This window comes from Emiliania huxleyi (assembly GCF_000372725.1).
Source record: "Emiliania huxleyi CCMP1516 unplaced genomic scaffold EMIHUscaffold_57, whole genome shotgun sequence".
Lineage (NCBI taxonomy): Eukaryota > Haptophyta > Isochrysidales > Noelaerhabdaceae > Emiliania > Emiliania huxleyi.
The window spans coordinates 467,499-493,650 of NW_005197722.1; the positions used below are offsets into that span (position 1 = coordinate 467,499).

The 26,152-nt window shown below is 64.7% G+C and overlaps 8 protein-coding genes across 8 annotated transcripts in view; 5 read left to right on the forward strand and 3 right to left on the reverse strand.

Moving 5' to 3' along the window:
- The window catches only part of EMIHUDRAFT_104170 (hypothetical protein), a gene marked incomplete at both ends in the record, with an annotated part of 4,620 nt that extends 2,191 nt beyond the window's left edge, over positions 1-2,429 (reverse strand). The window contains 3 exons of the mRNA XM_005765034.1: positions 130-754; positions 1,044-2,073; positions 2,378-2,429. Coding sequence (XP_005765091.1) covers positions 130-754; positions 1,044-2,073; positions 2,378-2,429 — 1,707 coding nt within the window. The remainder of the gene's footprint in view (positions 1-129; positions 755-1,043; positions 2,074-2,377) is intronic.
- Positions 2,430-7,758: 5,329 nt separating this feature from the next.
- EMIHUDRAFT_357296 (hypothetical protein) lies at positions 7,759-8,576 on the forward strand (the record flags this gene model as incomplete). The annotated part of the gene is made up of 2 exons (XM_005765035.1): positions 7,759-8,197; positions 8,365-8,576. A coding segment is annotated over one exon (329 nt), but the record flags the coding sequence as incomplete, so codon positions are not given.
- A 1,579-nt stretch (positions 8,577-10,155) lies between these two features.
- Positions 10,156-10,901, forward strand: EMIHUDRAFT_213423 (hypothetical protein; the record flags this gene model as incomplete). Its single annotated transcript, XM_005765036.1, has 3 exons — positions 10,156-10,161; positions 10,308-10,719; positions 10,867-10,901. The coding sequence occupies 3 exons, from the start codon at positions 10,156-10,158 to the stop codon at positions 10,899-10,901; spliced, it is 453 nt and encodes a 150-aa protein (XP_005765093.1).
- A 1,048-nt stretch (positions 10,902-11,949) lies between these two features.
- EMIHUDRAFT_67011 (cyclin A) lies at positions 11,950-12,192 on the reverse strand (the record flags this gene model as incomplete). Its single annotated transcript, XM_005765037.1, has 1 exon — positions 11,950-12,192. A coding segment is annotated over one exon (243 nt), but the record flags the coding sequence as incomplete, so codon positions are not given.
- Positions 12,193-12,791: 599 nt separating this feature from the next.
- On the forward strand, positions 12,792-14,757 carry EMIHUDRAFT_213425 (hypothetical protein; the record flags this gene model as incomplete). Its single annotated transcript, XM_005765038.1, has 5 exons — positions 12,792-12,804; positions 12,936-13,195; positions 13,383-14,033; positions 14,264-14,566; positions 14,680-14,757. 5 exons carry the CDS (start codon positions 12,792-12,794, stop codon positions 14,755-14,757), a joined length of 1,305 nt encoding a protein of 434 aa, XP_005765095.1.
- A 113-nt stretch (positions 14,758-14,870) lies between these two features.
- On the forward strand, positions 14,871-15,886 carry EMIHUDRAFT_452162 (hypothetical protein). Its single transcript, XM_005765039.1, has 3 exons — positions 14,871-15,229; positions 15,318-15,504; positions 15,585-15,886. Exons 1-3 carry the CDS (start codon positions 15,095-15,097, stop codon positions 15,698-15,700), a joined length of 438 nt encoding a protein of 145 aa, XP_005765096.1. The 5' UTR covers positions 14,871-15,094; the 3' UTR covers positions 15,701-15,886.
- Positions 15,878-17,257, forward strand: EMIHUDRAFT_357298 (hypothetical protein). Its single transcript, XM_005765040.1, has one exon. It carries the CDS (start codon positions 16,141-16,143, stop codon positions 16,471-16,473), a length of 333 nt encoding a protein of 110 aa, XP_005765097.1. The 5' UTR covers positions 15,878-16,140; the 3' UTR covers positions 16,474-17,257.
- A 3,466-nt stretch (positions 17,258-20,723) lies between these two features.
- On the reverse strand, positions 20,724-21,448 carry EMIHUDRAFT_357300 (hypothetical protein). Its single transcript, XM_005765041.1, has one exon. The coding sequence runs from the start codon at positions 21,387-21,389 to the stop codon at positions 20,886-20,888; it is 504 nt and encodes a 167-aa protein (XP_005765098.1). The 5' UTR covers positions 21,390-21,448; the 3' UTR covers positions 20,724-20,885.
- Between the last annotated feature and the right edge of the window lie 4,704 nt (positions 21,449-26,152).

The following is a 26,152-nucleotide window of genomic DNA, read 5'->3' on the forward strand; positions in this document are numbered from 1 at the left end:
AAGGAGTGAGGGCTGGCATTTAGGATGAGGGCGGGGGCGAGGGGGGTGAGGGGGTAGGCGGGCGGGGGGGGAGGGGGCGGCCTCGACGTCGGTGTTACGCATTGAAGCGGAGGCGTCGACGATGAGCACGTGATGGGCCGTGTAGCTCCGCCGCGGCGGCGAGCAGAGGTCGTCGGGCAGGCGGGACGCGAGCGCGTGGAGCGGCGAAAGCCTCGCCCGGAGCGCCTCCAAGCGCGCGTGGCCCCGCTCCAGCTGCTCGTCGTATCCCTCGAGGTCCGAGAGCGCGAGCAGTGCATCGCGCACCTCCGCCGCGGTGGAGTAGCCGCTCTCGAGCTGCTGCAGCATGCGCCGCGTCTCCTCGCTTGCGCCCTCGTCCTCCTCGCCCTCCTCCTCGCCCTCCTCGCCCTCCTCGCCCTCCTCCTCGCCCTCCTCCTCGCCCTCCTCGACCTCGCCTCCCTCGGCAATCGTCCCGAACATCGACGCGACCGCCCTCCGGGCGGCTGCGGCTGCGCTGTCGATGGTGTTGGCACCGCGGCTGGCGAGGTCGAGGAGGAGCCTCGGCGGCTGCACACCCTGACTGGCCTCTCCAAGCTGCGGCGGCGGCGGCGGCGGCGGCTGCTCCTGCTCTGCCCCTGACACCTGCTCGAGGAGCTGGACTATCTCGGCGCCCTCGCCGTGCAGCTGCCGCGCGCGCGCCAGCGGCGAGAGGCCGCCGACGGCGATCGCCGGGTTCGCGCCGCCGTCCAGCAGCTCTCTTGCGTCACCACCATCGCCCCCTCCGCCGTCGCCCCCTCCGCCGTTGCCGCCACCACCATCGCCGCCACCCACGCCACCGCTACCACCGTGCCAGCTCGACGTTACCCGCCTCGCAGCTCACGTACAGCGGCGTGCCGCCCCCCTGCAGGGCCTTGTTGACCGAAAAGTGCGCCCTGAGCAGCAGCTCCGCCGCCGCCAGGTTTCCCCGCTGGCACGCCGCGAACAGCGGCGTCGAACCGTCCGCCGGCGACTGCCACGAGCGGATCTCGCGCTTGCGGACTAGTGACTTCTCCTTGTCAAGCCGCGCGAGCAGCTTCTTCAGCTGCCGCCGCGTGGCGGGCAAGGCCGGGTCGCCCGACGCCGCGTCGTATATCTCCTGCGCGAGCTCCACCGGCGGGGGCGCCTGCGGCGGCTTCCGCCCCTGCTGCTGCCGCTCCTGCCGCTCCTGCGCCAGCCGCTCCCGCCGCTCCTCCTCATCCCGCCGCTCCTCCTCCTGCTGCTGCTGCAGCAGCAGCTGCTCCTCCCGCTCCCGCTTCCGTGCTGCTGCCCATTCCAGCCTCCGCCGCTCCCGCTCCTGCTCCTGCTGCTGCTGCTGCTGCTGCTGCAGAAGAAACTGCCCCTCGGCAGACGCGATGCGGGATGATTCCGCTGATCTGCTGCCCTCCGCGCACTGCCTGCAGCGTCGCAGGGCTGCGCTCCTTTTGAGTTGCGCACCCGAGAAGGCGTCGCGAGGCAACGCTTTGCCGCACGATGCGCACACGTGGCTTCGCTCGATGAAGTCGACGAGCGAGTCGACGTCCGCGTAGCGGCGGGCGAGCCATCCCAGGCCGTCCTGCAGCGGTGGAGGCGCCATCGTCCAGCGAACGGAATCCGTCACGCCCCGCTGGTTGGCGTACTCAATGATGTCATACACAGCCTGCGTGCTGTCGGGATCGTGGGATGGCCGTGGCACGAAGCGCTCGATGTACGCCTGCAGCGACGGCGGCACAGCTGGGATGCCCTCGTTCGGTCCGACGTCACAGGGCGAATGCATGTAGCCTCCGCGGTCAAGCCTGAGCTCGTACGCGGAGTGCTGGCCAGCGGGCCAATCTGCCGAGTGCGGCCGATAAAACTGCCGCGTGACCCTGGCCGTCAGCCAGCCTGCCTTCCCGGCATGGACCTCGACAAGCGTGCCCAACGGAAACCGCAGCGGGCACGGGATTGGGATCTTGATGTCCTCCCCGGAGTCGAAGAGGTGCCTCTCCGTAACTTCGCCGGGCGGGATCGGGTGGCCGTGCGAACCGAGCGAGCAGTAGCAGGAGCACTCGCCGGGGCGACCTCGACAGGAGGCGTCACTAACTCGTGTGAATGCCCCCACCCCCCTGCGCGCGGGCCTTCTAAGCCCGCGGGTAGTCCCCCCCCATCCCCAGGGCCTCCAGGGCTCGCACCTCAACCTCTCACAGGCCAGCGCACAGCGCCATAGGAGGTATTTTCTTCTCAATAACAAGGCTGTGAAGAGCACCGATGATGTAGTGAGTGAGTGGTCCCGGGCTCCCGCCCGTCGAACTTTAGCATCTAGGCCGTTGGGACACGGCTCGGGACCGCTCGGGACGGCTCGGGACGGCTCGGGACGGCTCGGGACCGCTCGGGACCGCTCGGAGGACTCCGACCTGCTCGCGCGCGGGCGAGATCATCCCTCGTGGGCGGTGCACTGCCGAGTGGTTGGCCGCATGCTCGGGGGCGAGGCGCGCAAGGGGCTCGTGTGCGTGCGAGAGCAGGAGCGCGACCGTCAGTGCCGCGGCTGGGACGCGAACACGCAAGCCGACCCGATGCTGCCGCATTTTTGTGGGGGGTGACACTTCTTGTCTCCTTCCAGACATCGGGCGGTCTCCCGTCCATGTCCGTGCCGGAGCAGGTGAAGAATCCCCCCAGGGGGCGTCCCTCAGCCTCACTCGCTCCACTCCTCGTCACAATCTCAATATATCTCGCAGCTCGTCTACACCGCCGCGCTGCCGCTAACCGCCGCCGATGATGGCTCCTGCGTGCTCCGCCTCGATCGATCCTGTATGCACCGTGTTCAAGAAATCTCTCTCTCTCTCTCACCGTCTTGGGATGACTCCCCCTCCAATGAACACCCGAGGGGTCCCGTACCATGCGGAATCGACCCTACCTATACAGTACTCATGAGTGAGTGAGTGAGTGAGTGAGTGAGTGTGTCACTCACTCACTCACAGTACTCACAAGGACTCAAAAAATGGTGCGTCGCCTTCGCGAAGCTGGGGGTAGTGAGTGAGTGACACACACACACACACACACACACACACGTTGGGGGTACAGATTGTGGGGGGGACAGCTTTGGAAGGGGGTGCAGCTTGGAAGGGGGTGCAGCTTGGAAGGTGTAGCTGCTCGAGAAGGTCAGCCTGCTGCCGCCAGCGCCATCCACCCCGCTGGCCGGGACCGCGCACCGCGCAGCAGCACTCGTTTACCCTGGCTGCGCACCAGCCTGCCGCGTCGCTCGGGAAGCGCAGCGCCAGAGCTCTTGCAGCTCGTCCTCGTGAACTCGCTCGTTCACAACGACACACACCTCACTCTCTTTCTGCGCACCGATAGCGCATCAGCCTGCGTCGCCTTGCGGCTCACTCCCTCGTCTGCCGGTCGGCACAGGCATGGTGCGCAACCTGCTCATCATGGCCATCGCCGTTGGCATGACGAAAGTCAACGGCGACGCCATCGAGGACTGCTGCTTCTCCACGTGCAAGTACGACGCGCGCTGCTGCACCGACGAGCGCCTCGCTTTCTGGCGCGGAGATCTTACGTGCTCAAGGTGCAACGGGGACGGTTGCGGTTGGTTCAGGTGCTCCGCGTTCACCACTTGGAACTGCCCAGACAACAACGCCCGGTAAATCAACTCCATGTTGTACGCTGGTTCTCCATCCCAGCTAGACTAAATACCGTCGCATGTCGCTGTAGGATCTGGTTCCCGGCCGGGCCAAGCGAGACCTCTGCAAGCCGAAACGCGGTCAGTGCTGCCTGAAAGATCCGGGCCCAGTTGACTGCACGAAATACCCAGGCAGCCAGGACCCAAGGTGAGAGCCCCTCCACAGCCCCACTCCCATATTCGATTGACTTCGCCTCAGTCCATGGAGCTCCACACCTGGTAGGTGCTGCACCGACCCCACCCTGGCCGCCATGCGAGACCCGCCCGGGTGCATTGGTGATGCATGCACGCCACCTTACTGCACCACCTGCCCCCCTTACACGGGCTTCACTAACTGGCATTGCCCGGCTGGCTTCGATCCGAAAGGTCCTTCCAAGAGTTATGGCTGGGACGTCGCGGACCGGCCTGGCGCGTGCTGCCTCAAGCCGCCGCCGCCGCCGCCGCCGCCGCCGCCCACTCCGCCTCCCCGCCGCGACTGCCCGTTCTTCCAGTGTGGCGAGGAGGACGCGTGCGTGGTCGTGCACACGACCGACCCGCTCAACCCGCTGTGCCATCATTGTGCCGCCGGTACTTTCCTTTCGCCGATCGAGACGGACGAGATGTGCCAGGTGCGCCACAGCTCCGCACTAGCACTCATGACGACATCGCATCCTTTCCACCGCGACCGTGACCCCCTGCAGGCGCCGCTTCCCGGGAGTTACGCGCCCGGTGGCAACGAAGATGTCAAAAAGTGCGACGTCGGCAAGGCTTCCTGCTTCGCCCGCAGCGCGGCTCCCGGTGCGTGAGCTTGTTGTCTCAACCCGTTAGATAGTGCGTCCCTTGCCGCATTACCGCCGCTTCGCTCTTGCCGTAGGCGACAAGGTGACACAAGTCCCCCCTCTTGGCGATGAGTGCTCGGACGATTGCTTCGGCTTAGGGCTCTCTTGCCCGCAACCCGATCCCGATCATCCGGCCCGCTGGGCGCGCTTCTTAGCTCCCCGGCCCTGGATGTGAGGTTACCGACTGCACTCCAAGTGCTCCAAGTGCTCTCTCTCGTTGTAGAGCGCCACTACATCGCTCTACATACAACGCACGCAGTTCGTCACGCGGCGGATGTAGAGCTCTATAGAGCTCTACAGCTCTACAGCGCTCCAGAGCGCTCTACAGCTCTACAGCTCTACAGCGCTCTACACTCTACATCCTCTACACCCTCCCTCAGGAGCGTTGGCGCTCCGAGCTCTGTTACTTTGAAGTGGAGCCATGTATATCGTCGCAGTGCCCTCGGAAGCCACAGGAACGTTCACCACGCCAGTAAATGCATTTCTACTGATGCCGCTGGGTGCGCTTCATACAGCTCCCCGGCCCTGGATGTGACCGTGGCTCTCTTGCGGAGATTTTATCTCTCGGCTGTGTTGTGGCTCGCCAAAGCGGTCTCTTTCTCGAGATGGCGCTGACTGGGCCAGTGCATGTTTTCGTAGAGATCAAAGGTCGTCCGGGTTCTCCTGTCGAGCGTGCCGAGGGCTGGCCGAGGGGGGGGCGACAGGCAGGGGGGCGTGGCCCCGAGTACTCTCAGCGTTTTAGAGGGCGTAGGGTGTGTCGGGTGTGTCGTGAGTCGTGGGACTAGCCGGGTCCGTAGCCGTCGCGTGGAAGCTGAGTTGAGGAAATCGAGGGACGCGAGACCCACTTCGCCACACAGACGGTCCCGCGCCTCGCCGCTATCACGTACACGTTGTGTATGCATATAACTAACTTTAAGAGACCTAGGCACCGCGGTCCGCGCGGCTGCCGCGTCTCAGAATCGACGTCGCGCTGGGGGTCCGTGACGACTCTCGACTGTTTTGCTGCGAGAGAGTGAGCGGCGAGTGCGCGTCAGCCCGGACCGCGCATCGCTCTGCCGGTCTCGCGTGTGAGGAGGAGCCCTCCGCGGACGACGCCCTTCGAGTGGTGCAGCTCGAGGACCGCCCCCTGCTCGCGCAGCCACTGCGTGCAGACGGCGATGTCGCCCCCGAAGCCGAGCAGGTGCGCCGCGCGGGAGAGGGGGAGGGAGGGGACGAAGGCGGCGCACACCTGACTCATCCAAACGGGCCGATGCAGTGATCAGCGAAAGGGGAAGGGAGGGGAGGGGGGGGGGGCGTGGACCGCGCGGAGGGCGCGGCCGCGTTGCGGCTTGAGCAGCGGCTGCAGCAGCGCGGCGGCCAGGTTATGCAGCCGGCCGCACTCGCCAAAGGAAACAGCGCTTCGTGGCACTTGCATCGCGACAAGGTCACACGCGGACTCTCCAGCCTCTCAGCTCACCACCTCGCCTTCCCTGCCGCTCTCCTGGCTCAGTCCTATCAGTAACAAGTCTGAGCCGTCCCGACCCGCACTTATCTTGGGTCTGCAAGCTCACACCGGCTGGTGATGCCACCGAGAGGGCTCCAGATTGTCTCCGGTGGACCCCATCCGAGGCGATTGCGAGGGCATTCCGGAGGTCATCATCGGCGCCATCGACCGTGATATGTCTCGTCCCGCAGCCCTCATGCACCGAACGGATGCATGCAGTCATAATATGTAGGCCTTATCTCCCGAAGTTTTGAGCAATAGCCGCAAACAACGCTTTTTGGCACTCGCATCGCGACAAGGTCACACGCGGACTCTCCAGCCTCTCAGCTCACCACCTCGCCTTCCCTGCCGCTCTCCTGGCTCAGTCCTATCAGTAACAAGTCTGAGCCGTCCCGACCCGCACTTATCTCGGGTCTGCAAGCTCACACGGGCTCACAACTACCCACACACGGGCCCTCACACGCCCATTACAGATCACAGACGCCGCCGGCACTCGCACTTCACACATGCTCAAACACAGCCCCACCAAAGCACAGCCCTGCTCAGAGCAGTCATGGACCGCCCTTTGGGAGCCGTGGAAGCCCCACAGCTGCTGCTCCTCTCGGCTCCTTTCAGTGCGTGTCGTGCACCCCCACGACAGCACGCCGACGGCAAGCTTTGACGCCCGTCTGGTGGACCTGCTGCGGCCACAGCCGCCCCGCACATGCAGCTCGCACCATGACTCGACACTGGGCCCTCTCATCCCGGTCGTGGCGGCGTGTGTGAAGGATGCGCGGCCGAGCCGCTGGCTGGCGCCGCTTGAACGTCCGAGATGGCCGCAGCACAGGCCACGCGTCGCGCCGCCGGTCAAACCCAGCCGGTTGGCGGTCGAGTCGGTCGAGCTGGCGGGGCCGGCGAAGAGTTTAGGGTCGGGGACCACGCACCTGGCCGACGCGGGGCGGCCAAAGTCGAAAACGAGGACTGCCAACGAGCTGCAGGGCGGCTTTGCCAAGGAGGTCCCGTGAAGGTTCACGTAAACGCACAACCCCGGGTGAAGGTTCACGGGGCCGACTACAGTCAGACAGCGGGTACCCAACGCGGCCAAAGGATATCCACCTCGAGAACCTCGAGACAGCGGGGAGTGCCGAAAAATTCACGGCGCGGCAACACACGACAGGAGGAACGCCCATCGTGACGTGATGTCGTCGCCCTCGCCGTCAAGGCGGCAGTCGGCCGACCCGCGTGTGGACTTCCTCGCCGGCGCCGCCGCCGGCTGCACCGTGCGCGCGACACTCTTCCCCGTCGACACCATCAAGACCAACATGCAGCGCTCCGGCGCGAGTCTCTCCGCCACCGTCCAGCAGCTGCTGCCGCATCGCTCGGCGGTCCCTGCGCTCTACCGCGGCCTTGCGCCGGCACTGGCAGAGGTCGGGGTGAATCGCGGCGCGCTCATGGGCGTGAGCACGGGTCTGAAGCAGCTTCTTCCCCCCGACTTGCCGGTGTGCGCCGCCCTCCCAGCCGCGTTTTCGCACCGCTCGCGCCGCGTCCGTATATGCATCGCGTGCACACACCCTCGCCGACGCCACCGCCGCCACGCCGCTCGCCAGGAGCTCGCGCGCGACGCCGCCGCCGGCTTCGCGGCCGGAGTCCTCAAGACCACGACGCTGCACCCGCTCGACACGCTCACCTGCCGCGGGCAGGCGGCGCCTCCGCCCTCCGGGACCGTCGCCCCACCCACCCCACCGCCGCCCTCCCCCGCCAATCGCAGGTGGGAGGCGCGCAGTGGGCGCTGCTGTGGCCGCGGCCGCAGCTGGCGCCGCTATACAGCGGCCTCGGCCCTGCCCTGCTCCGCTCGGCGCGCGGCGTCTCCCGTGGCTCTCTGCGCGACCCCTCGCAGAACCTGCCCCCTCTAAACCGTTCCCTCTGCCCCCGATTCACCGTCGGCGAGAGCTGGCTCGAGTCGGGACGATCTGGGGAGATGCGGGGAGATTACGGGGAGATACGGGGAGATCGCTGGCTTCACCGTCGGCGAGAGCTGGCTCAAGCGACTGCCCGACGCCCGCGACATCTCTCCAGGCGGGCGGGATGGCCATCTGGCTCTCGACGCGCAACGGACTCGAGCGCTCGGCTCCGGAGTCGCTGCAGCGGTCCCCGTGGGCACGCGACTGGCTTGTCGGGATGGCGTCGACGGCGCTCACCGACGCGTGCACTTTCCCACTCGACACCCTCAAGAAGAACCTGCAGGCGAGGCCGGGCCGAGAGGGGGGGGAGAGACCAGCGACGGAACACCCTCGCACGCCAGCTCGCTCGCCCCTTGCCCTTGCCCCCTCGCCCTCCCGTCGGCCTTGTCCGACCTCTCCCGCCCCCGACCTCGGCCCGACACCGCTCCTCCATGGCCCTCCTGCCTGCAGGCCGATGGCGGCTCCTTCCCGGCGCTGGCGCGCCGCCTCCTCCTCCGCGGCGGCTGGCCGCGCCTCTACAGCGGGTATGGCCCGCGGCTCGCCATGCAGGCCGTCTCTGGGGGCCTCTGGAACTGGGTCTTCGTGAGAGGGCAGGAGCTCTTCTCGAGCCAAGGCTGGACTTGATTTTGCGTGTTTGTGTATAAAATTTGAACAATTAAGGGACGGTAAACCAACTCTCACCCTCACGCACACGTGGGGAATAATGCAGCATAGCTCTCGTCAAAGGTCAATGCAGATATGCAGAAAATGCGCACCCACACACCACGCGAGACACGAGAGACACATTCACATACCGTGCGTCTCCGTAACTCCGACTCCGCCGCGCTGAAGGTGTCAGGCAAAGGCACATATAAAGCCGTATGCACACAACTTGGTTGGTCGCAACTCGCTCCGGCCGAGACGGCGTTTCGGAGTATCGGTCTATCGGAGCAGAGAGCGAGATGACAGAGGCGTTGTGTTCATGGACGGCCATTTTCGGGCTCGATTCCTAGACGTGCGCGGCTCACTATCTCACTCGGACTCACTCGCCAATGCATCAAAAGCGGGCTCGTCACCAGGTGTCTCCGGCGCGTGCTCCGCGTCCTGCATGGCCTCGTCGAACCGGGAAAAGGTGAAGCGGGTGTCGTGCGCGGATCGCAGCTGGTAATCCCTGGCGGCGCCCTCGATCGCCCCCTCCGCTTGCGCGGAGGTTGTCAGGTGGCCAGAGGGAGGGTAGCTGTCGACCTTTCCGTTGCGCGGCGCGTTTGCAGAGAAGGACTGCCCGACGATGCCATGCGGGAGAGACGCGGCGACAGCGGCGCCCGTTGCCGTGATGCCGACATCGACCCGGTGCGTCGGGCCAGCGACGCGGTTGTAGACGTAGTCTGCGTTGCGAACAAGACAAGGCAGGAGCTGAGAGTGTGGGCAAAAGTACGAACGGGGCCAGCGTCTGAACGCGGGGGCGGCAGCAGTGCGGAACTCACTGCCGCGGATGACAAAGGTCCAGCCCCGCACGCCGACCGTGACGCTCGAGAAGTTGGCGCGAGCGGTGAGATCCTCGCATTGCTTTCGAAAGCCGAGGCCCCCCGTGAAGTGGTTGCCCCCGCAGTGACCGTGGAGGAAGCCGAAACCTGTGTTCTGGTCATTCAGCTCGCCCGAGAGGAACGAGAGGTGGAAGAGCTTCCTCCGCGCGCCGGCGCACTTGCTTGCTGGCGATTGGGAGGGGCAGTCGCCCACGCGCGCCACTACGTATGCCTCTGTGATGAAGGATCCGTTCACCAGGAGCCGTCCTCCATGCAGCGTGAAAGTGGCGTCCTCCGTCAGGATGTTCAGCGACAAATCGGGTGCGGAGAAGAAGTTGTATAAGGTGCCGTTGTGGCCTCGGAAGTCTGCGCGGCCGCCGCTAGCAAAGTGAAGATGCGGGTCCTTGTCGGCGCCGCCCTGCGGCGTGTGCACCACCGCCTGCCCGGCCGAGTACGCGCTGGACAGGGCGGGCGAGAACGAGAGGGGCAACCCCTCGTCTTGAAGTCGCCTCTGAGCCGAGGTGCGCCGCCGGCTGGAGCAGGAGAGGCTCGACACGGTCAGGCCGGTGTCGGTGCCGATGGCGATCGTGTCGCCGATTTGCAGGCCGCAGGCGTAGGTATCCACATGGATGCATGTCTCGGCAGCTGCGGCGTCGGCCGTCAGAGTACTCGGTCCGCAGGGCGGTGTCGGCGGCAGAGAGGGCGGAGGCGGCTCTCCCCCGGTCGCTGCGGTCGGTGGATGGAGGTGTGTGCGTCTTCCTGTCATCCCAAGACTGCTGACTGGCGCATCGGTCCAGCGCTTCCTTATTGTCATTTTACCTAAAAATTCCTAGATAGCGGCTCGACGCCGACGCCCTCGCCGCCGCCCTCTCTTCGCACCGCGCCGTCCAGGACGCAAAGTCCTTCCGCGAGCGCACCGTCTTTCTCCTCGGCTCAGAGGCGGCGGCGAACGACGTCTACTTCGAGGTGTCGGCCGCCATCCGCCGGCTCGAGAGCAGCGCGGACAACGGGTTTGACCCCGCCTCGCCGCCGTACCGCACGCCCGGAGGCTCGAGCGTCCACCAGGGCAAGAGCCCCGCCGCCGGGGCGGTGCGTCCGTCGGAGCGGTGGGCCGACAAGGAGCTCGAGCTGGAGCAGTACGTCTCGAACTTCGAGGAGGAGGAGATGACGTCGATGGCGCTGCTCGAGGACATCGTCAACCGCAGCGACGGCGAGAAGGAGCTCATGGAGGCGCTCAAGGAGATGGGCATCAAAAAGATGGGCCACCGACAGAGACCATCGTCGGCGCCGTGCTGGGCAAGCTGTGAGCGGGCGGCGGAGGCGCGGGGGAGGGAAGAGCGGAGGGCGCCGCCCTCCCACACACCTCAGTCTGCGCGTCCACTCCACACGTCCACTCCACACGTCCATGCGCCGGGCGCCGACTCAAATCGCGTCTCGGCGCACATTTCAGCGCGTATTGGGGGTCGCGCAGAGTCAAGAGAGTAGAGAGCGTAGGCCCAGCCGTCGTGACGGCATCGCCTCATGCGCATGTCCATGTATTATTTGATAATCACACCGAAAAATGTCCGATTGCGATTCGTCTCTCTCACATCCATCTTTTCCATATGTGTGTGCTCTCTCTCGCGACCGTCTCTCACTCTCTGCCACTCTGTGCGGGGTCAGAGTCTACTGCTCACACACTCACCCCCGACCTGCCGCTCACCAGTCACCTGACCACACCTGGGGGCGAAGGGCACCGCGACCATGGCACCGACGTACTGTCGGCACACGTGTCACATGACTGCCACTGACCGAGAGAGCGAGCACCATCACCCCACCATCCATCCATGCAACCAATCCATGGTCATCACAACACCGGTCACCTCACCCCGTCGACACACAAAGGGGCCACACGATCGCAATATCCGCTCCGTTTTCGACACGTCTCGTTGCTTCGGCGGTTGCTTTTGGTTGGGGGTGTGGCCTTCCCACACCGCGATGCTTCACTCTCATTGCGAGAGCCCGTTTTGCTAAGACCTCACGAGATGCCACCCGGCGAGACGATGTCGATGCCCGACACCGCGCCCCTCTTCTCCTTGAGCCACTTGACCCACACGAACTTGTCACGGTTTCCGCGGGCCCTTCTGTGCAACGCGACGAGCGCTCGGCCACACGTCATCATGGCCTCGTGCCCAACGCCGATCAGCTGGCCGTACTCTGCCTCCCACGGCTGCCCCGTGGCGTGCAGAGCGAGATGGATTGCGGCGGCAGAAAGGGTTGACGGGCGAAAGGCGAGCGTTGAGGCCTCGGCCAGCGCGAGTTCGAGCAGGTATTGAGCGAGGAACTCGGTGCGTGTTCCCTGGACGCACGCGGCGTGGGCCAGCCGGTGGAGAAACGCGAGGGGCGAGGGAGCCGTCAGCCGGAAGCCCACCGTTGACAAAATATCCGCTTCCATTTTGAAGACGTCTTGGCGCGTGCACCCTGCGAGCCCGACTCCGCGAGCGACATGCCTGGCCGTGTCCAACAACAGGAGACATGGCAGCTGCGTGCCGCTCTCCTCGTACTTGGCGGCGAGAAACATGGCGGTGATGCCAACGAGCTCGAGCTTTCGTGCCTCCACCGGCTCATGGCGGTCCAAGTAGCTGTCCAGCAGAAACACTGTCACAAAGAGCGACTCGGCGTGAAGGCGTAGCTCAGCGTGCGTCTCGGTAAGGTAGTCGACCAGAAATTCGCGCGACTTTGGCTGAATGTGTGGCTGCCTCCGCTCGAGGTAGTCGGCAGGCGGCCTCTGGCTCATCTGCGGGCGGAATAGTGGCGTCATGCTCTCTGCTGGTACGAAACGGCAACCACACGGCTACGCCAAACCTCTGCACGCGCGTAGCACTGGGTAATCTCGCCGAGGTAGGGCGGGTCGGCGCACGCCTCTGCGGCCTGTGTGGGCGCAGCAGTGGCGTCGCTGAGTGTGGTGCGGCGAACCACGTAATTGTGCCGATGGAACGCGCCTTGTACAAGCTGTCGATGCGACACGCGATGTCGGTCTGCGGGCTGCGGTGAGCGATTGATGTCCGGTTGGAGATGTCGGAGAGCATGTGTGCGTGTGCTCTACGAAGCACAGAGCGAGGAGTCGTGTTGTCGAAAGAATTCGGGCGGCCCGGATTTTTGACTGGGTTGGCTGGGTCAGGCATCATTCGATTTTCGTGGATCTTTTCTTTTTCCTCACAGAAAGAAAGAAAGAAAACACGCAACCCAAGGGAGGGATGGGAGGACGGCACGCCGCCACCACACAGGGATTTTAAGGAGAGGTGTGTGATGCGCTAGCCGTCGCCCACCCTAGTAGGGAGTCTGCCTCTTCCTATCTCTCTTCGCAGTCTCTCGCCGCTTCTCGCTGCAACCTTCATGCCACCTCGCGGTCGTCCCACTCTCGTCGTTCTCTCCCTTGTCATTTCCTCCTCTGTCGCGTCGTTCTCTTCTGCCTCGTCCTGCGACGCCGCCGCCTCTTCTGTCGCGGCTTCTTTCGCCTTTCGGCACACATCGAGCGAGCCGGTTTCGCGCTGCTGGCGGTCTTTGGAGCCTCTTGCCTCTCCGTCGCGCAGGAGCCGTGCGGCGACTCCAACTCTGCGTGTGGCTCGTGGGCCGACGCCGGTGAGTGCGGCAAGAATGTCGGCTTCATGAAGGCCGAGTGCGCTGAGTCGTGTGGCTTCTGCACGCCGCCTCCTATGCTGACGGCCGCTGACGATCCGCTCCTCGGGCCCGAGCGCGTGGTCCTGTGCATACACTATGGCGAAAACAAGTACGGAGAGGTGCAGCAGCACGCGCGGCTTAATCACATGTTTCCTGTCAACGTCGACACGCTTCGCATCCGCTTCAGTTCAGACGCGCGCTGCGCGATACGAAGTGGTACAACTTGTCTGCGCGCGCAACAACAAGTTCGCAGGCCGCACTCCACGGTGCTTGGTGCCACCGCCAAGCCATATGCGGCCGCGCCAGCTCGTCGAGGAGCGCATGGAAGGCTGCACCGCGCCGCGCTGCCGCACTTTCACGTGCCGCGAGAGAGCGCTGACCAACCTCTCTGCGGATCAGGGTTCACTCGCGCACGACGGTCTCATCTCGCCACGCCTGAGGCGCCGCTCTACAGTCCATTACTGGCAGACCGCGCGACAGCGACAGAGTCGTTACGAGGCCGTGTGCACCAAGCAGACCAAGTGGCACCTGAGCACCTTTGGCAGCCATGGTCACTTCTCCTACCTGGCAGCGCAGCGATGTGAGTTCAACGCACGCGGCTTCCCGCAGCCGGTGAGCGCGCCCGACGCCGACTCCTGCCGCAACTACTCGCTCGCGTCGCTGCCACCAAGCTGGAAAGAGAGCCACGGCGTCGCACAAGGGACTCGAGGCGCGGGCTGGTGGAGGTGGAAGCCGTTCCTGCTGCAGCAACGCCTGCGCGAGATTGGCGACGGCGAGGTGCTGGTCCACGTGGACTACGACCTTTTGCTCGGGCAGGACTCGAGCGCGCTGTACTGCCTCGGGCAGAACGCGCAGCACGGCGTCGCTGCGTTTCACATGCCGTGCTTCACTGAGCGCGCGTGGACCAAGCGCGAGCTCGCAGACGCGCTCGGTGCGGATGACGCGATGCTCGACAGCGTGCAGGCGCAGGCGTAGGCAAGGCATGGGCATAGGCGTGCGTGCGTGCGTCGGCAGCGTGCATTGCGCCCACCCGCGTGCTGCTCGGTCACTGCCTCGCGCTCGCGCACTCGCTCGCGCGACGCCAGCCGTGGGACGCGTCACGCAGGGAAGCAAGCCCGCCCTCTCGCGCACGCGTGCACGCGCGCACGCGCGCACAGGCGTACGGCGGCATCGTCATCCTGCGCAAGACGCGCTTCGCGGAGCGCTTCGTCGCCGAGTGGCTCAAGTGGACGACGGCGGGCGAGCTCGCCACCGACGCGCACGACCCGAAGCGGCAGCACGCCGGCTTCGTCGCGCACCGCCACGACCAGTCGATCCTCTCGCTGCTGCTCAAGCGGCACCGCGTCAAGACGTTCCCGATGCCGGCCAAGGAGCACGACGTGCGCGACATCTGGGCGTGGGACGCGGGCTACTGCCACCGCCGCTTCAACTGGCCGCTCCCAGTCTACCGGCCAACCTACTACTTTGGCTACATCATGCATTACAAGGAGGTGCTGGCCGCGCGACCGCCAAGCACAGCCACACCCACACGCAGCGTCGCACAGTCTCACCGCCCCGCCCCTCCCCTCTCGCTTCGCTGACTGGGCGATGCGCCACGGAGCAGATGGGCCATCAGCGCGAGTCGATGCGCGACTGCGACGTCAAGCAGCCCTACCTGGCGAAGCTGCCAATGCCGGAGTGAGCGGCCGTGTCCCGCCGCATGATCGCGTCGCCGCACTCCTCACTCTCGCCCCTCGCCCTTCCCTGGCTCTTGGCGTGCCCCCTCGGCAGCTACCTCGAGAGCGAAGCGGAGCTGCGCCTGATGCGTCTCGAGAGCGCGGTCGCTCTCGCGTTCAAGCCCTTCAGGACGAGTGCCGCCTTCAGGGCGAGCGAGAGCGCTCGGGCGAGGCTGCCGCCGCACAGTGCAGTCGAGTACCTTGGCGGGCTGCGCCCCACCGACGCCGGCGCCGCCCGGCGCTGCGTGCGCGGCTCCACGTACGGCGGCGTGGAGCTCGACGGCACACCGCTCGTCTGGATCGATGGCGGTTGCTGGGGAGTCTTCCGATGCCGCGGCGTGGTGCTCCAGTGCGGGCAAAAGTGGCCCCCACCGCGCTTCAGCAAGTGCATCTGCCTGCCGACCAACTCGCTCGAGGCGTCGCGCCACTACTTTGACGGCGCGCGCCGGCTCACCGCCCCGCGACGCGCAAGGCCGTGTCATGCGGGGCGGTGACGCCGACTGCCTTCCGCCTCTCTCTTTGGCAGGCGAGCTGTACTCCAAGCTGGGTGCTCAGCATGGGCAAGTTTGAGGAGCCGCACACGGGCACGTCGTCCTTCTCGATGATGCTCGGCGACGCGCCCTCCCTGGACGGCAAGTACACCATCTTTGGGCGCGTCGTGGCGGGCGACCACGTCTTGTCGCAGCTCGAGCAGCTCGAGACGCGTCGGGAAGGCGCCGCGAGACGAGGATGCCCCGGGATGCCCCAGAGCTCTTTCCTGAAACCCCCTCCCTGACGCGCCGCGCCGCCGCAGGCATCTTCGTCAAGCCGAAGGAGCGGGTCGAGGTGGTGTCGGCCGTCCTCATGCACGCGAGCGACGGAGGCGGGCTGGAGCTGCACGAGTGCGAGGAGCAAAAGACGGAGCTATGAGGAGCGGGGGGGAGGCGGCGCACGGGCAGGTCTCGGCGTGGCGGGTGGGCGGCGGAGGCGGCTGGCGGAAGAGAAGCTGGGAGGCTGTAAAACGTGTCACAATCCGAATCCCGCGTGTCACGTGTCAGGTGTCACTGGGGCCAGTCCCAGACTGCGTTTTACTAACCGTTTTTTGTTACAATTCTGAATTCAGCTAGTCATAAATGATCAAAAATGTGACCCGGCTCGCACAGAAACACCTCCAAACTCATGTCGTCAGTCTCGGCCGACGGCCGTCTTAGTCCACGTCACCGTGGTCCTGCGAATCCGCTGAGAGAGTCGACGAACGGCGGCTGAGCGACGGCGCCGCGCCGCCCGGCGCCAGACGTCCCCCGTCGGTGGCGTGGTGCTGCAGGATCGCCCTCGCCTCGTCCAGCGCCTGCAGGAGAGCGCTGTCGGACATGGCCGCGGCGTCGGCCCTGTGCCACGCTCCCAAAGCCACGCTGCCAGCACGGCCGCTGCTCGTCCCGGCGGTGGAGTCGCGCCAGGGGGGCCGCGGGTGGCGGTCCCCCCGCTGGGGCGTCGTCGCTCGCGAGAGAGGCACGTTGGCGGAGCAGCTCAGCTGCTCCTCGAGGGAGCGGTTGATGGCGCCGCCGACGGCGGCGAGGAGGAGCGCGCCGACGAGGAAGCAGGCGAAGGCGGCAAGCGCGAAGGGGAGCGGCAGGATCTCGAACGCAAGGACGCCTACCCATCCCAGCAGTCCGGCCGTGTGTGACTGCGCATCTGCGCTGTGAGGGTCTCACTGCGGCGCGGGGCATCGTCCCGCTCTCGCGCACCAATGGCTGGCAGGTACAAGCAGAGCGCAGCCCACGTCGCGTGGCGAGCCGCGCGGCGGAAGTGCCAGGTGGACTGAAGGAAGACGCGCAGCCGGTCGGGGTGCGCCCGCTCGCGGAGGATTTTTGCGGCGTAGTACTGCATCGTCATGATGGCGGTGGAGTAGCCACTGAGCGCAGTCACGACCTGTGCGCGCGGTACCTGAGTTGCAGCTAGCTGGAGTGCGTCGGCCGGATGCGGAGGGCACAGCACAGCGCACCGCGATGAGGAGGGCAAACACGAGGACCGCTGGAGAGAGCTCCTGTGTCGGCGGTGCATTATACGCAAGTGGCGGAGGTGGCGCATACGGAGTCAGTGCGGGCCAGCTTGAGGTCTGACGCAGGCGGTGCTGCTCCGCGTCGTTGGTGATGCTCGCGAGGTTGACGAAGGAGCTAACTGCCGAGCCAAACACGACAGCCGACACGATGGCGTAAGCGTTGTATGCATCCGCGCTGGCATCTGTAAACCTGACGTTGCCGGCGCTGGCCGGAGCCTCACTCCTCGGAAGCAGAGGCTCGCTCGCCGATTTCAGCGGGGGGCGTGGGGGAGCGGCTCCGCCGACGCTCTGCAGCCGGATCATGGATGCTACACCAAGTGTTCTCGAGGTTCTCGAGGTGGATATCCTTTGGCCGCGTTGGGTAGCGAGGATTGGTGTGACGCGCGTTGTGTTTTCTGACAGTGTTTTCTGACGGCCGTCAGTGATCGTACACCCTTCCCGTGCTGATGCGCGCTGTTCACAAGCGTCGTGTACCCCCGCACGGGTGCTGTTAACAAAGCGCATGCGGCACTGCCTGTCACGCAAAAACAAAACAACGGGCCAAACGAAAACACGCGCATTGTTCACACGAGCTTTAAACACGCAGAGGCCGTAGACTAGGGCTGACTGAACCCGCAACAGCGCTATAGAGGGTTGTCAAACGTTAATTTGTGGGGCCTAACAGCAGTTGCGCTATTGTTGGCTGAAATCCTCAACGTTGTTCAAGTGTTCATCCCCAGCCCATGCTGTTACTGTTTGTTACTGTTGTTACTGTTGTTCAGCGGCCAGCAAGCAGAAAATGGCAAAAAACCCGGGTAAAAACCCGAAAATAGTAAATACCTGGGATTTTCCGGGTATTTTCGGGTATTACCCGCACTGGACACTAGAGATCATCGTGGGTCACTGCCAGGCCTTCCTTACTGTTGTTCAGTCGGCCTAACGTTAGCTACTGTTGTTGGGGAGCCCCACTGTTGTGTGGTTCTGTTGTTACTGTAAACACTAGCAACACTGTTCAGCTCTTAACGTTTGACAACCCTACGCTGCGCGCTGCGGGAACACCCTCGGGTGCCGCCGGCCCGGGTGGGGCTGCGCCCCCCTGCGCCGCTATGGAGCTAGAGCATGGCTCGTCGCTCGACAGAGCCGAGACCCCGCGTTGAGGCGGCGCTCCTGTGGGCCGCTGTAGATTCGGGCGATATTCGGCAGATCTGACGTATCTCCCGATCTCATCCCCGAGTGATGGGCGACGTCCCCTAGTTGCTAGTATGTATACACGTCCCTAGTGTCACGCACTACTAGTGATCTTCACATCTTGGTGTGTTTCGGACGGCCCTAGCTACCTTCGTTAGAGTGTTCTCCCCGCCGTCCGCCAGCGAGACTGACTCAGATCTCAGTCGTTGGCGGCCGCAGTTTTCTGTGACCCACCCACCTCTCCCTTGTGTTTTGTCTGGGGGAGGGGCTTCTCCTGCGGAGTCGTCAGTCGATCGTGCGTGCCGGCAGGGCCGCTGCGCCGCTCCTCTTTGCTTTCTATCTTCTCTACTCCCTACTATCATTTCGTTCCCGTCCTACCAGCTACCAGAGAACAGCCAGGGCCCAGGCTCAGATTGGACACACCGGCGCGCAGTAGTTGTGAGTTTATATGACTCCGTGAACTCTCAGGGTCGAGGGAGGATCTCGACTTCTCGAGTTGCACCCGGACTGGACACCAGCGCGGCATGCCATCCCCGGTCTCCGGGAGGCTGGGTCTGTCAGCAGGCTGGGGTGTGTACCATACCATACCCACAAAAAGTCCGAACCCTGCTCGAGAAGCCATGGAAAGTGCAACGCAGACGCTCACGGCCACCCGGGCGGTGCCGCTCGAGGCTCCACTCCTCTTTGGCCACCCTCGCCCGATGACGCGAGCAGAGGCTGCGGCCGCGGCGTTGCGGGAGGGCCTGCACCTCGTGCCTGGCGATGGCCAGACCGGCTATCGCGGCATATCGTACCGGCCGGAAAAGAATAGTCTGTTGGCGAAGCCCTTCAAGGCGCGGCTCGTGCACGCCGACCGCGGCGGCTATGTGGAGCACATTGGGCGCTTCACTAGCGCTCATGAGGCAGCACTGGCGTTTGCGCGGCGCCTTGGGCCAGAGGCGTGCGCCTGCGAGCCCCGCAGCGATCCTCCTCCTCCGCCTCCTCCTCCGCCTCCTCCTCCTCCTGCTGATGCTGCTCCTGCTGCTGCCCCGCCGCCTCCAACGCCACCGGAGGCTCCACACGCCGGGACTAAAGTCGAGCAGCTCATCCGCGACCGGCAGGCGGCGCGCGAGCAGCGCGACTTTGCCGAGGCGGACCGCATTCAGCTCAAGCTGCGTGCGCTGGGCGTGTCCGAGGCGGCGATGCAGGGCAAACCAGCTGCCGCGTGCAGCGCTGGCGGCTCGAGACCGCTCTCGACGGCCGCCGCGCCGTCCTTGCCAGCCGCGCCCACCGCTCCTCCTTCGGACTTTCTCGAGGGCCTCCTTGGCGTTGGCCCCGCCGGCACCCCGGCCGGCGCCAGCAGCGGGTCTGCCAAAAGAAGGCGGAAGACAGCGAGTCGCGAGTCGGTTAGTGCGGGCGCGGGCGAAGAGGGTGATGGGGCAGGTGAGCCACCTCCGAAGCGAAAGCAGCCCAGCGGCGCCGCAAAGCGCAAGGCGCTCGCGAAGAAGCGCGCGGCGGCGTCGATGGTCGCCCTGGTGAACTCATTATGAGTGGATGGTGCGTGTGTGATTCGCGCGATTGGGTACGGCCGGATCACGATAGTCAGCCCCAGCGCGAACCGCGGGGTACCCCGACGAATTCAACACGAAACGGAACACAAATAGGGTGCCCACAGGACCCAAAAGAAAATAGCTTTCCGGCTCAAAAAGGGACGCACGAGGCAAATCTGATGTTGGCCAGTTCCAATAGGAGAGAGGCCTCTTCCGTTGGGGGACCGAGTACATAGGAAACGAGGGTTCCCCGGTTTGTCACGCGCGAGCGCGAGCGTGACACTGCACTTGGCGCCGAGCGCCCGCGGCTCAGACCTTGTGCAGGCCACCCCTCGGTGGTCACGCCGGTCCGGACCGATGGCGCTCGGTGTGGAGCAAGCAAGACCCCCCCCCCCCCCATCGGCGCGCGCTCGCCATTCCAACGGCCGCCAGGAGCACCAAGAGGACTCCTCATGGCTGTGACCAAGTGGGATTCGACCGGCCTCGGCTGGGGGGGCGGGTTGTCCCGGCTGCGGACGCGTTCTGCAGCCCGCTGGGCCCGTGACAGCACCCCAAAACTGCCCCTCGGCGGCATACAGCACTGCCAGCCAGCCTCTTCCTCCTCCTAAGGGCTGTACTATAGGCCATATTGCGCCGCCTCCTACTGGCAGCCGGGCGGGCGCGCGCCGCGGGCGCCTCGGCGCGCGCACGGCTCGCAAAGTTCGAACGAGTACTGCCGCCCGGCCGCCTCAAGGCTGCCGGACGGCAGTACTCGCCTCGCAAGGCGCGCACCGGCTGCTCTGGCTGCTGCGCCGGCGGCCGCTGCGCTGGCCGCTGCTGCGCCGGCTGGCGGGCGGTACGGCCGCCGGCGGCCGCTGCACCCGCGCCTTCCCTCGCGGGCGCCGTCGCGCCGCGCGCGCCCAACTCTGGTGGCACACGGCACGCGTCGTCACTCAGCCGCGGAGAACAGGCGGTGCAGCGCGCGAAGCGCGCGCGATCTCGTACTTTTAAGGCTGGATCCGGCCATTCCAAGGGTATACCTTTGAGAATCCCCAGCGTCCCTCCCTCCTAGTCACACTCTCAATATCTCGACTGGCCAACACGAAGTGCTGCGATCTGGGGTGGCCCATTTCTTTTTTCTTTTCTTTTTTTGGGCCCTGTGGGCACCCTAACACAAAACTCAAAAGCCGGCACCAACTTTTGTAGTGGGGGAAATGGTGATTTTTGAATGAACGCCTCGCGCAAAACCACCGCTACCATGCCAAAGAAGACCCTTGTGGGCTATCCAGAACACCTAAGATCATGCCCTAGCTCTAAAGTGGGCCCGAGATACGCCAGCTAAACCCCGGATTTTTTCCGGCAGCGGGCCACACATGGCCGGCTACCCAAGCGGGTCGCACGGAGACACGGGAAGGCTGCCGCAAGCCGCCTCCGGGTGCAGGGGCCCGGCGCGGTGGGCGGGGGCAACGACCCGGTAGCTGGCCGCGCCTCTCCCCCCCGCCCGTCGCCGCTGCACCCCTTGCCGCGGCCCTCGTCGCTGCTGTAGCGACAACAGCCGCGGCACGAGGTCAGAACGCGGCCTCGGAGAGCTCGAGCGAAGGCGCCGACGGTGGCAGCCGTGGTAGTGGTTTATGGTAGAAGGATCCTGAGCCGTCGGGCACCACGCTCGACGTCGCCGATCAGCCGCACCTGTCGCGAGCGCCTGCGCGTCGGGCGCTGCCGGCTCGACCTCCATTTCCGGCGAGGTGTCGGGCGCGGCGGGCGGCTCCGGCGCCTCGGTGGCGACCGTGGGCTCGGTGGTCGCCTTGGGCTGCCTGTGGATGTTGTCGTTGGCTGATTTCTTATGCTTCTTGCCCGTTCGGCCGAGGCCTTTGTTGCGAGGCATCTCGGTACACGCGACGGCAGCACGACGTACGCGACGAGGACGGCTCCTTGATGGCGACCTGCAGCAGGACGGTGCGCATGTTAAGAGCGTGGTAGCGGACGCATCGGGCCTAGCCCGGGGCCGTGGCGTGTACCGAGAGGCTGGTCTACCGAACACTTTTGGTGCACACCTGCCCAGAAGAGCGGCCCGGAAAAATTTTTCTTCGCAGCCTGAGCCATTTCCCCCACTAACTTTTGATTCGCGGCCCCCGGCCCCCCCCCGCCCGGCGGCGCGGCGAACGTTCGTTCTCGTTTGCCACCGACCCACCGCAAGCGGCCCATGAACTGGCAGGCTGACTCGTTGAGGTCTTTTCTCGCAGCTGCGAGACATGCTTTCTCGGAGCGGGGCACCCAAAACAACAGGGCGGAAGGGAGGGGTGACCATACGCGCAGCGCAGGAGGGGTGCCCAATAGGGGGCACAAAGGTAGCTCAAAGGGGAGTGAACAAGACGCCGCACAGGCGACGTGCACGCTCGCCGCCTGCGCTCGCCGCGTCGCTCTCTCCCTTACCTTCTTTGCTTGAACTGGGGAATAAAGAGAGCTTCTGCGAGCCGCGCTCGGCCCCTGTCGGGCGCGATGGCCGCGGCAGTAAGCTGCCCCCCGGAGCTGCGAGTGAACTCCATCGTCACGGCCGAGGATTGGGGCCGCCTCGAGCCGTACCTGCGCGAGTCGTTCGAGATTCCCACCTCCGTCAAGATCGGAGGGCAAGGTGCTGTTCAGCGGCATGGGAAGGCGAAACACAGTCCGACCAACGACTGGGACACCAACGCGGTATGGGTGGACGCTAGACGGGCGGTGACGGTCACACAGGAGCGACGCACAGAACCACAAGACAAGACACTCAGCCAACGTGGCTGCCACACATCCTGAGCGAACTCCCCTAGTCACCCGCGGCCGGCCGGACTCCATCCGGCACGCGTCGCTGGGCGCTCAGAGCCGCGTCCCCTGCTCGCCACCCCGACGCTCAAGGCGCCCGAGTCGAACGACAGGCGGCACGCGAAGACTGGTTGCAATCCCGCCGACCGCGAGGCCGGGGCCAGCACAAAAGAGAAATTCCTCTGATATGCCTTGTTTGATATGCCTTGTTTTCGTGAGTCCAATCAGTGCTCGAGGCTTTCCAGGGTTTGCTCGAGGCTTCCCAGTAGGTCTCCGAGCGTCCCTCGCGCTGGCCCCGCCGCTTTGCACGCCCGATGGCCGCCGCAAGCTGCACGCCTTGATCCCCGCGACGCCAGCTACTCGCGGAACCCGCCCCGCCCGCACCACTCCCGCCGTGCGATGCGCGCTCTCTCGCCGCCCGACGGCGCCCCTTGGCCTCGCACCGCCTGCTCCCTCCCGTTCGCAGGTGCCGCCGCTGCCATTGAGGAGCCGCGAGAGGCGTCCGCTGCTGTCCATTCGCCACCCTTGCCCCGCGTTAGCCCGCACGCATCCCATTTTATGCTGCTGGCGCTCGACCGCCGTCACCTGCGCGCCCGCAGATCCAAAACAACGTGAGCGAGGGGAGCCGCCGCGGCATCTTGCGAGCTCGAGCTTTAAACGCTACGAGTAGGCGCGTCCCTCCTGAGCCCCCCTTTCTCTCCATTCCCCCTCAAAGATCGCTCCCAGAAGCACTTGATGGCCCAAACGCGATGCCCGTGATTGCCCGAGTCGCTTCCGGGATCAGCATGGCACTTCCGCACCTCGTTGTGGAGGCGCTCTAAGCGCTCGCGGGCTGCGCGCCGTGGGTCCCGCGCAGCCCGCCTCCTTCTCTCTGCCCTCTCTCCCGGCGGAAGAGAGGCAACCCGTCCCGCTCTCGCGCCAGCGTTGCCCCTCTATAGCGAAGGGGCGTGCCGATACTCGTCGAGACTATGCGCGGTAGTACTCTGCACAGTCTCCAGTAATAATGCACGGTAGTACTCTGCACAGTCTCCAGTAACCAGTAATAATGCAGTACCTTAAGGTACTCTGCAGTCTGCAGTAACCAGTAATAATGCAGTACTCTGCAGTCTGCAGTAGTCCGCGCAGTATCCAGTAGTAATGCGCGGTAGTACTCTGCAAAGCAGTAACCAGTAATAATAGGAGTGCCCTGCACAGTCTCTAGTAATCAGTAGTAATAGGAGTGGACTGCACAGTCTCCAGTCCCCAGTCATAATAGTGCTATGCACAGTCTCCAGTAACCAGCAGCAGCGCACAGTCTCCAGTAACCAGCAGCAGCAGGACTATGCACAGTCTAGTAACCAGTAATAATAGGAGTGCCCTGCACAGTCTCTAGTAATCAGTAGTAATAGGAGTGGACTGCACAGTCTCCAGTCCCCAGTCATAATAGTGCTATGCACAGTCTCCAGTAACCAGCAGCAGCGCACAGTCTCCAGTAACCAGCAGCAGCAGGACTATGCACAGTCTAGTAACCAGTAATAATAGGAGTGCCCTGCACAGTCTCTAGTAATCAGTAGTAATAGGAGTGGACTGCACAGTCTCCAGTCCCCAGTCATAATAGTGCTATGCACAGTCTCCAGTAACCAGCAGCAGCGCACAGTCTCCAGTAACCAGCAGCAGCAGGACTATGCACAGTCTAGTAACCAGTAATAATAGGAGTGCTCTGCACAGTCTAGTAGCCAGTAGTAATAGTAATAATAGGAGTGCTCTGCACAGTCTCCAGAACCAGTAATAATAGTACTGCTCTGCACAGTCTAGTAACCAGTAATAATAGGAGTGCTCTGCACAGTCTCCAGTCCCCAGTCATAGTGCTCTGCTGCACAGTCTCCAGTAACCAGTAAATAATAGTTACTGCACAGTCTGGTACAGTCTCCAGTAACCAGCAGCAGCAGGACTATGCACAGTCTAGTAACCAGTAATCATAAGGTGCTCTGCACAGTCTCCAGTCCCCAGTCACAATAATAGTGCTCTGCACAGTCTCCAGTAACCAGCAGCAGCAGACTATCACATGAACCCGTCACACAGCCTTCTCCATGAGCTGCATCTATCGACTCTCTTTGGCGTGCATACCCCCGCGCGCTGCAGGAACTCGATCAACATGCTCGACAAGCTCAAACTCGAGCTCGTGCCGGCCGCCGGTGACAAGCTCGTGCTCAAGCTCTCTCCTCCGCCGCCGCCGCTTGCTGACAAGCAGGCGTGTGCTTGGTTGCGCGCACACGACAATGCGCTCCCACCTGCAAGACTTATGTTATCCTCTGGCCTTCTGGCTGACACAGGTGTCGCTGGCGGGCAACACGACCGTCAACGCTGCCGGAGGCGAGGCCGCCGGCATCCCGTCCGAGGGCAAGCCCGCTTCGCTCGAGGACGTCATCCCGTCCGAGGGCAAGCCCGCTTCGCTCGAGGACGTCGGCGTCGTGTTTGCGGCGTCGGTAGGCGCATCGTTCGCCGGCGCCGAGACCTCGCGGCGCCTCACGTTCACCGTCGACAAAACCTCGTTCTCGTTCCCGCCACTTCCGTCGCCGCCCTCGTCCGTCGTCGACTCTGCTGGAGGCAAGCACGACGGCATCTCGTCCGAGAGCGAGCCCGCGTCGCTCAAAGACGTCATCGGCAACGGCAACGACGTCCCGTCCGAGTCGGCGCCGACGGCTCCTGTCGGCATCACGTCGCTGTCGCCTTCGCTCCTCGGAGCCGAGGTGAGTGTGCGCACGCCAGGATTGTCATCATCCCTCTACGGTCTCCCTGTCTCCGCACACTTGCGTGTTCTCCCCTCACCCAGGCGTGCGGCATCAAGTCCGCCGCCGCCGAGGAGTCCGCCGCCAAGTCCGCCGCCGCCAAGGTGTCCGCCGCCGCGGAGGCAGTCGCCGAGGAGGCGCCCGTCGCCGAGGAGGTCGTCGCCGAGGAGGCTGCCAAGGAGGTCAAGAAGCCGGCCAAGACCGATTCCAACACGCCCGACACAACGGTGAGCGCGCCGCAGCATTCTCTCCTGGCGCTCATCGCTTCCCACCCACCGGTAACAATTCTCTCTCCCGTCTCCGAACACTTGCGTAACTTCGCTCTCGCCCACAGGCGTGCGGGGTGGCGGCCGGCGGCGAGACGCTGCCGTCGATCAAGGAGTTTGCGGAGGAACCCGCCCCGGCGCGAGCGCTTGGCATTCTGCGCGCCGGCGTCTGCCGACCCACTGCCTGACCGCGTCCCGATTTCGATGCGTAGGGCGACGCCGACTGGAACGTCTCGGCCAAGGAGTTTCCGCAGGAGATGGAGCCCGTCCTGGCGGCGAGCGCCTGGCATTTGCGCCGAGCGTCGTCTGTGGACCATGACTGACTGACCGCTTTCGGCGTAGGACGACGCCGACTGGACCGTCTCGAACTCGTGCAACAAGACATTTCGCATGAAGGGCGAGGTCAAGTCCACGAAGGTCTTCAACAAGTACGATCTGCTCGACGACGCCGAGACGAACGTCAAGGCGGTCGACGAGGACGAGGACGAGGACGAGAAGGGCAAGGAGAAGGGCAAGGAGAAGGGCAAGGAGAAGGGCAAGTCGGGTAGGCAGCCCTCGGTGTGCCCGCCCTCTCCACGCGCACACTCCCTTCTTTGCTTCTCTTCTTGACGCGCGTCGTGCGCGCCGCAGTGCGAGTCTGTCTCGCACGAGCCGACCTCGACGCCCTTCGGCTTCGGCTTCCGCTCCGGCTTCGGCTTCGGCAAGTTCTGCTCGTCGAAGCTGCTGTGCCTCCTCTTCTCAATCGCGGTGGTCGGTCTGGGCTGCTCGGCCGTTGCTCTCTCCTTGAGCGGCTCCGGCGGGGTCTCTGCGTTCCT

Bases quoted from the DNA above. Each gene is read 5' to 3' on its own strand.
- EMIHUDRAFT_452162 (XM_005765039.1), top strand. From the start codon at position 15,095: ATGGCGGTTGCTGGGGAGTCTTCCGATGCCGCGGCGTGGTGCTCCAGT. The intron at 15,230-15,317 runs GCGCGCGCCGGC...TCTCTTTGGCAG, and splicing joins GTCGCGCCACTACTTTGACG to GCGAGCTGTACTCCAAGCTG. The intron at 15,505-15,584 runs GCGCCGCGAGAC...GCGCCGCCGCAG, and splicing joins GCTCGAGACGCGTCGGGAAG to GCATCTTCGTCAAGCCGAAG.
- EMIHUDRAFT_357298 (XM_005765040.1), top strand. From the start codon at position 16,141: ATGGCCGCGGCGTCGGCCCTGTGCCACGCTCCCAAAGCCACGCTGCCA.
- EMIHUDRAFT_357300 (XM_005765041.1), bottom strand. From the start codon at position 21,389: ATGCCTCGCAACAAAGGCCTCGGCCGAACGGGCAAGAAGCATAAGAAA.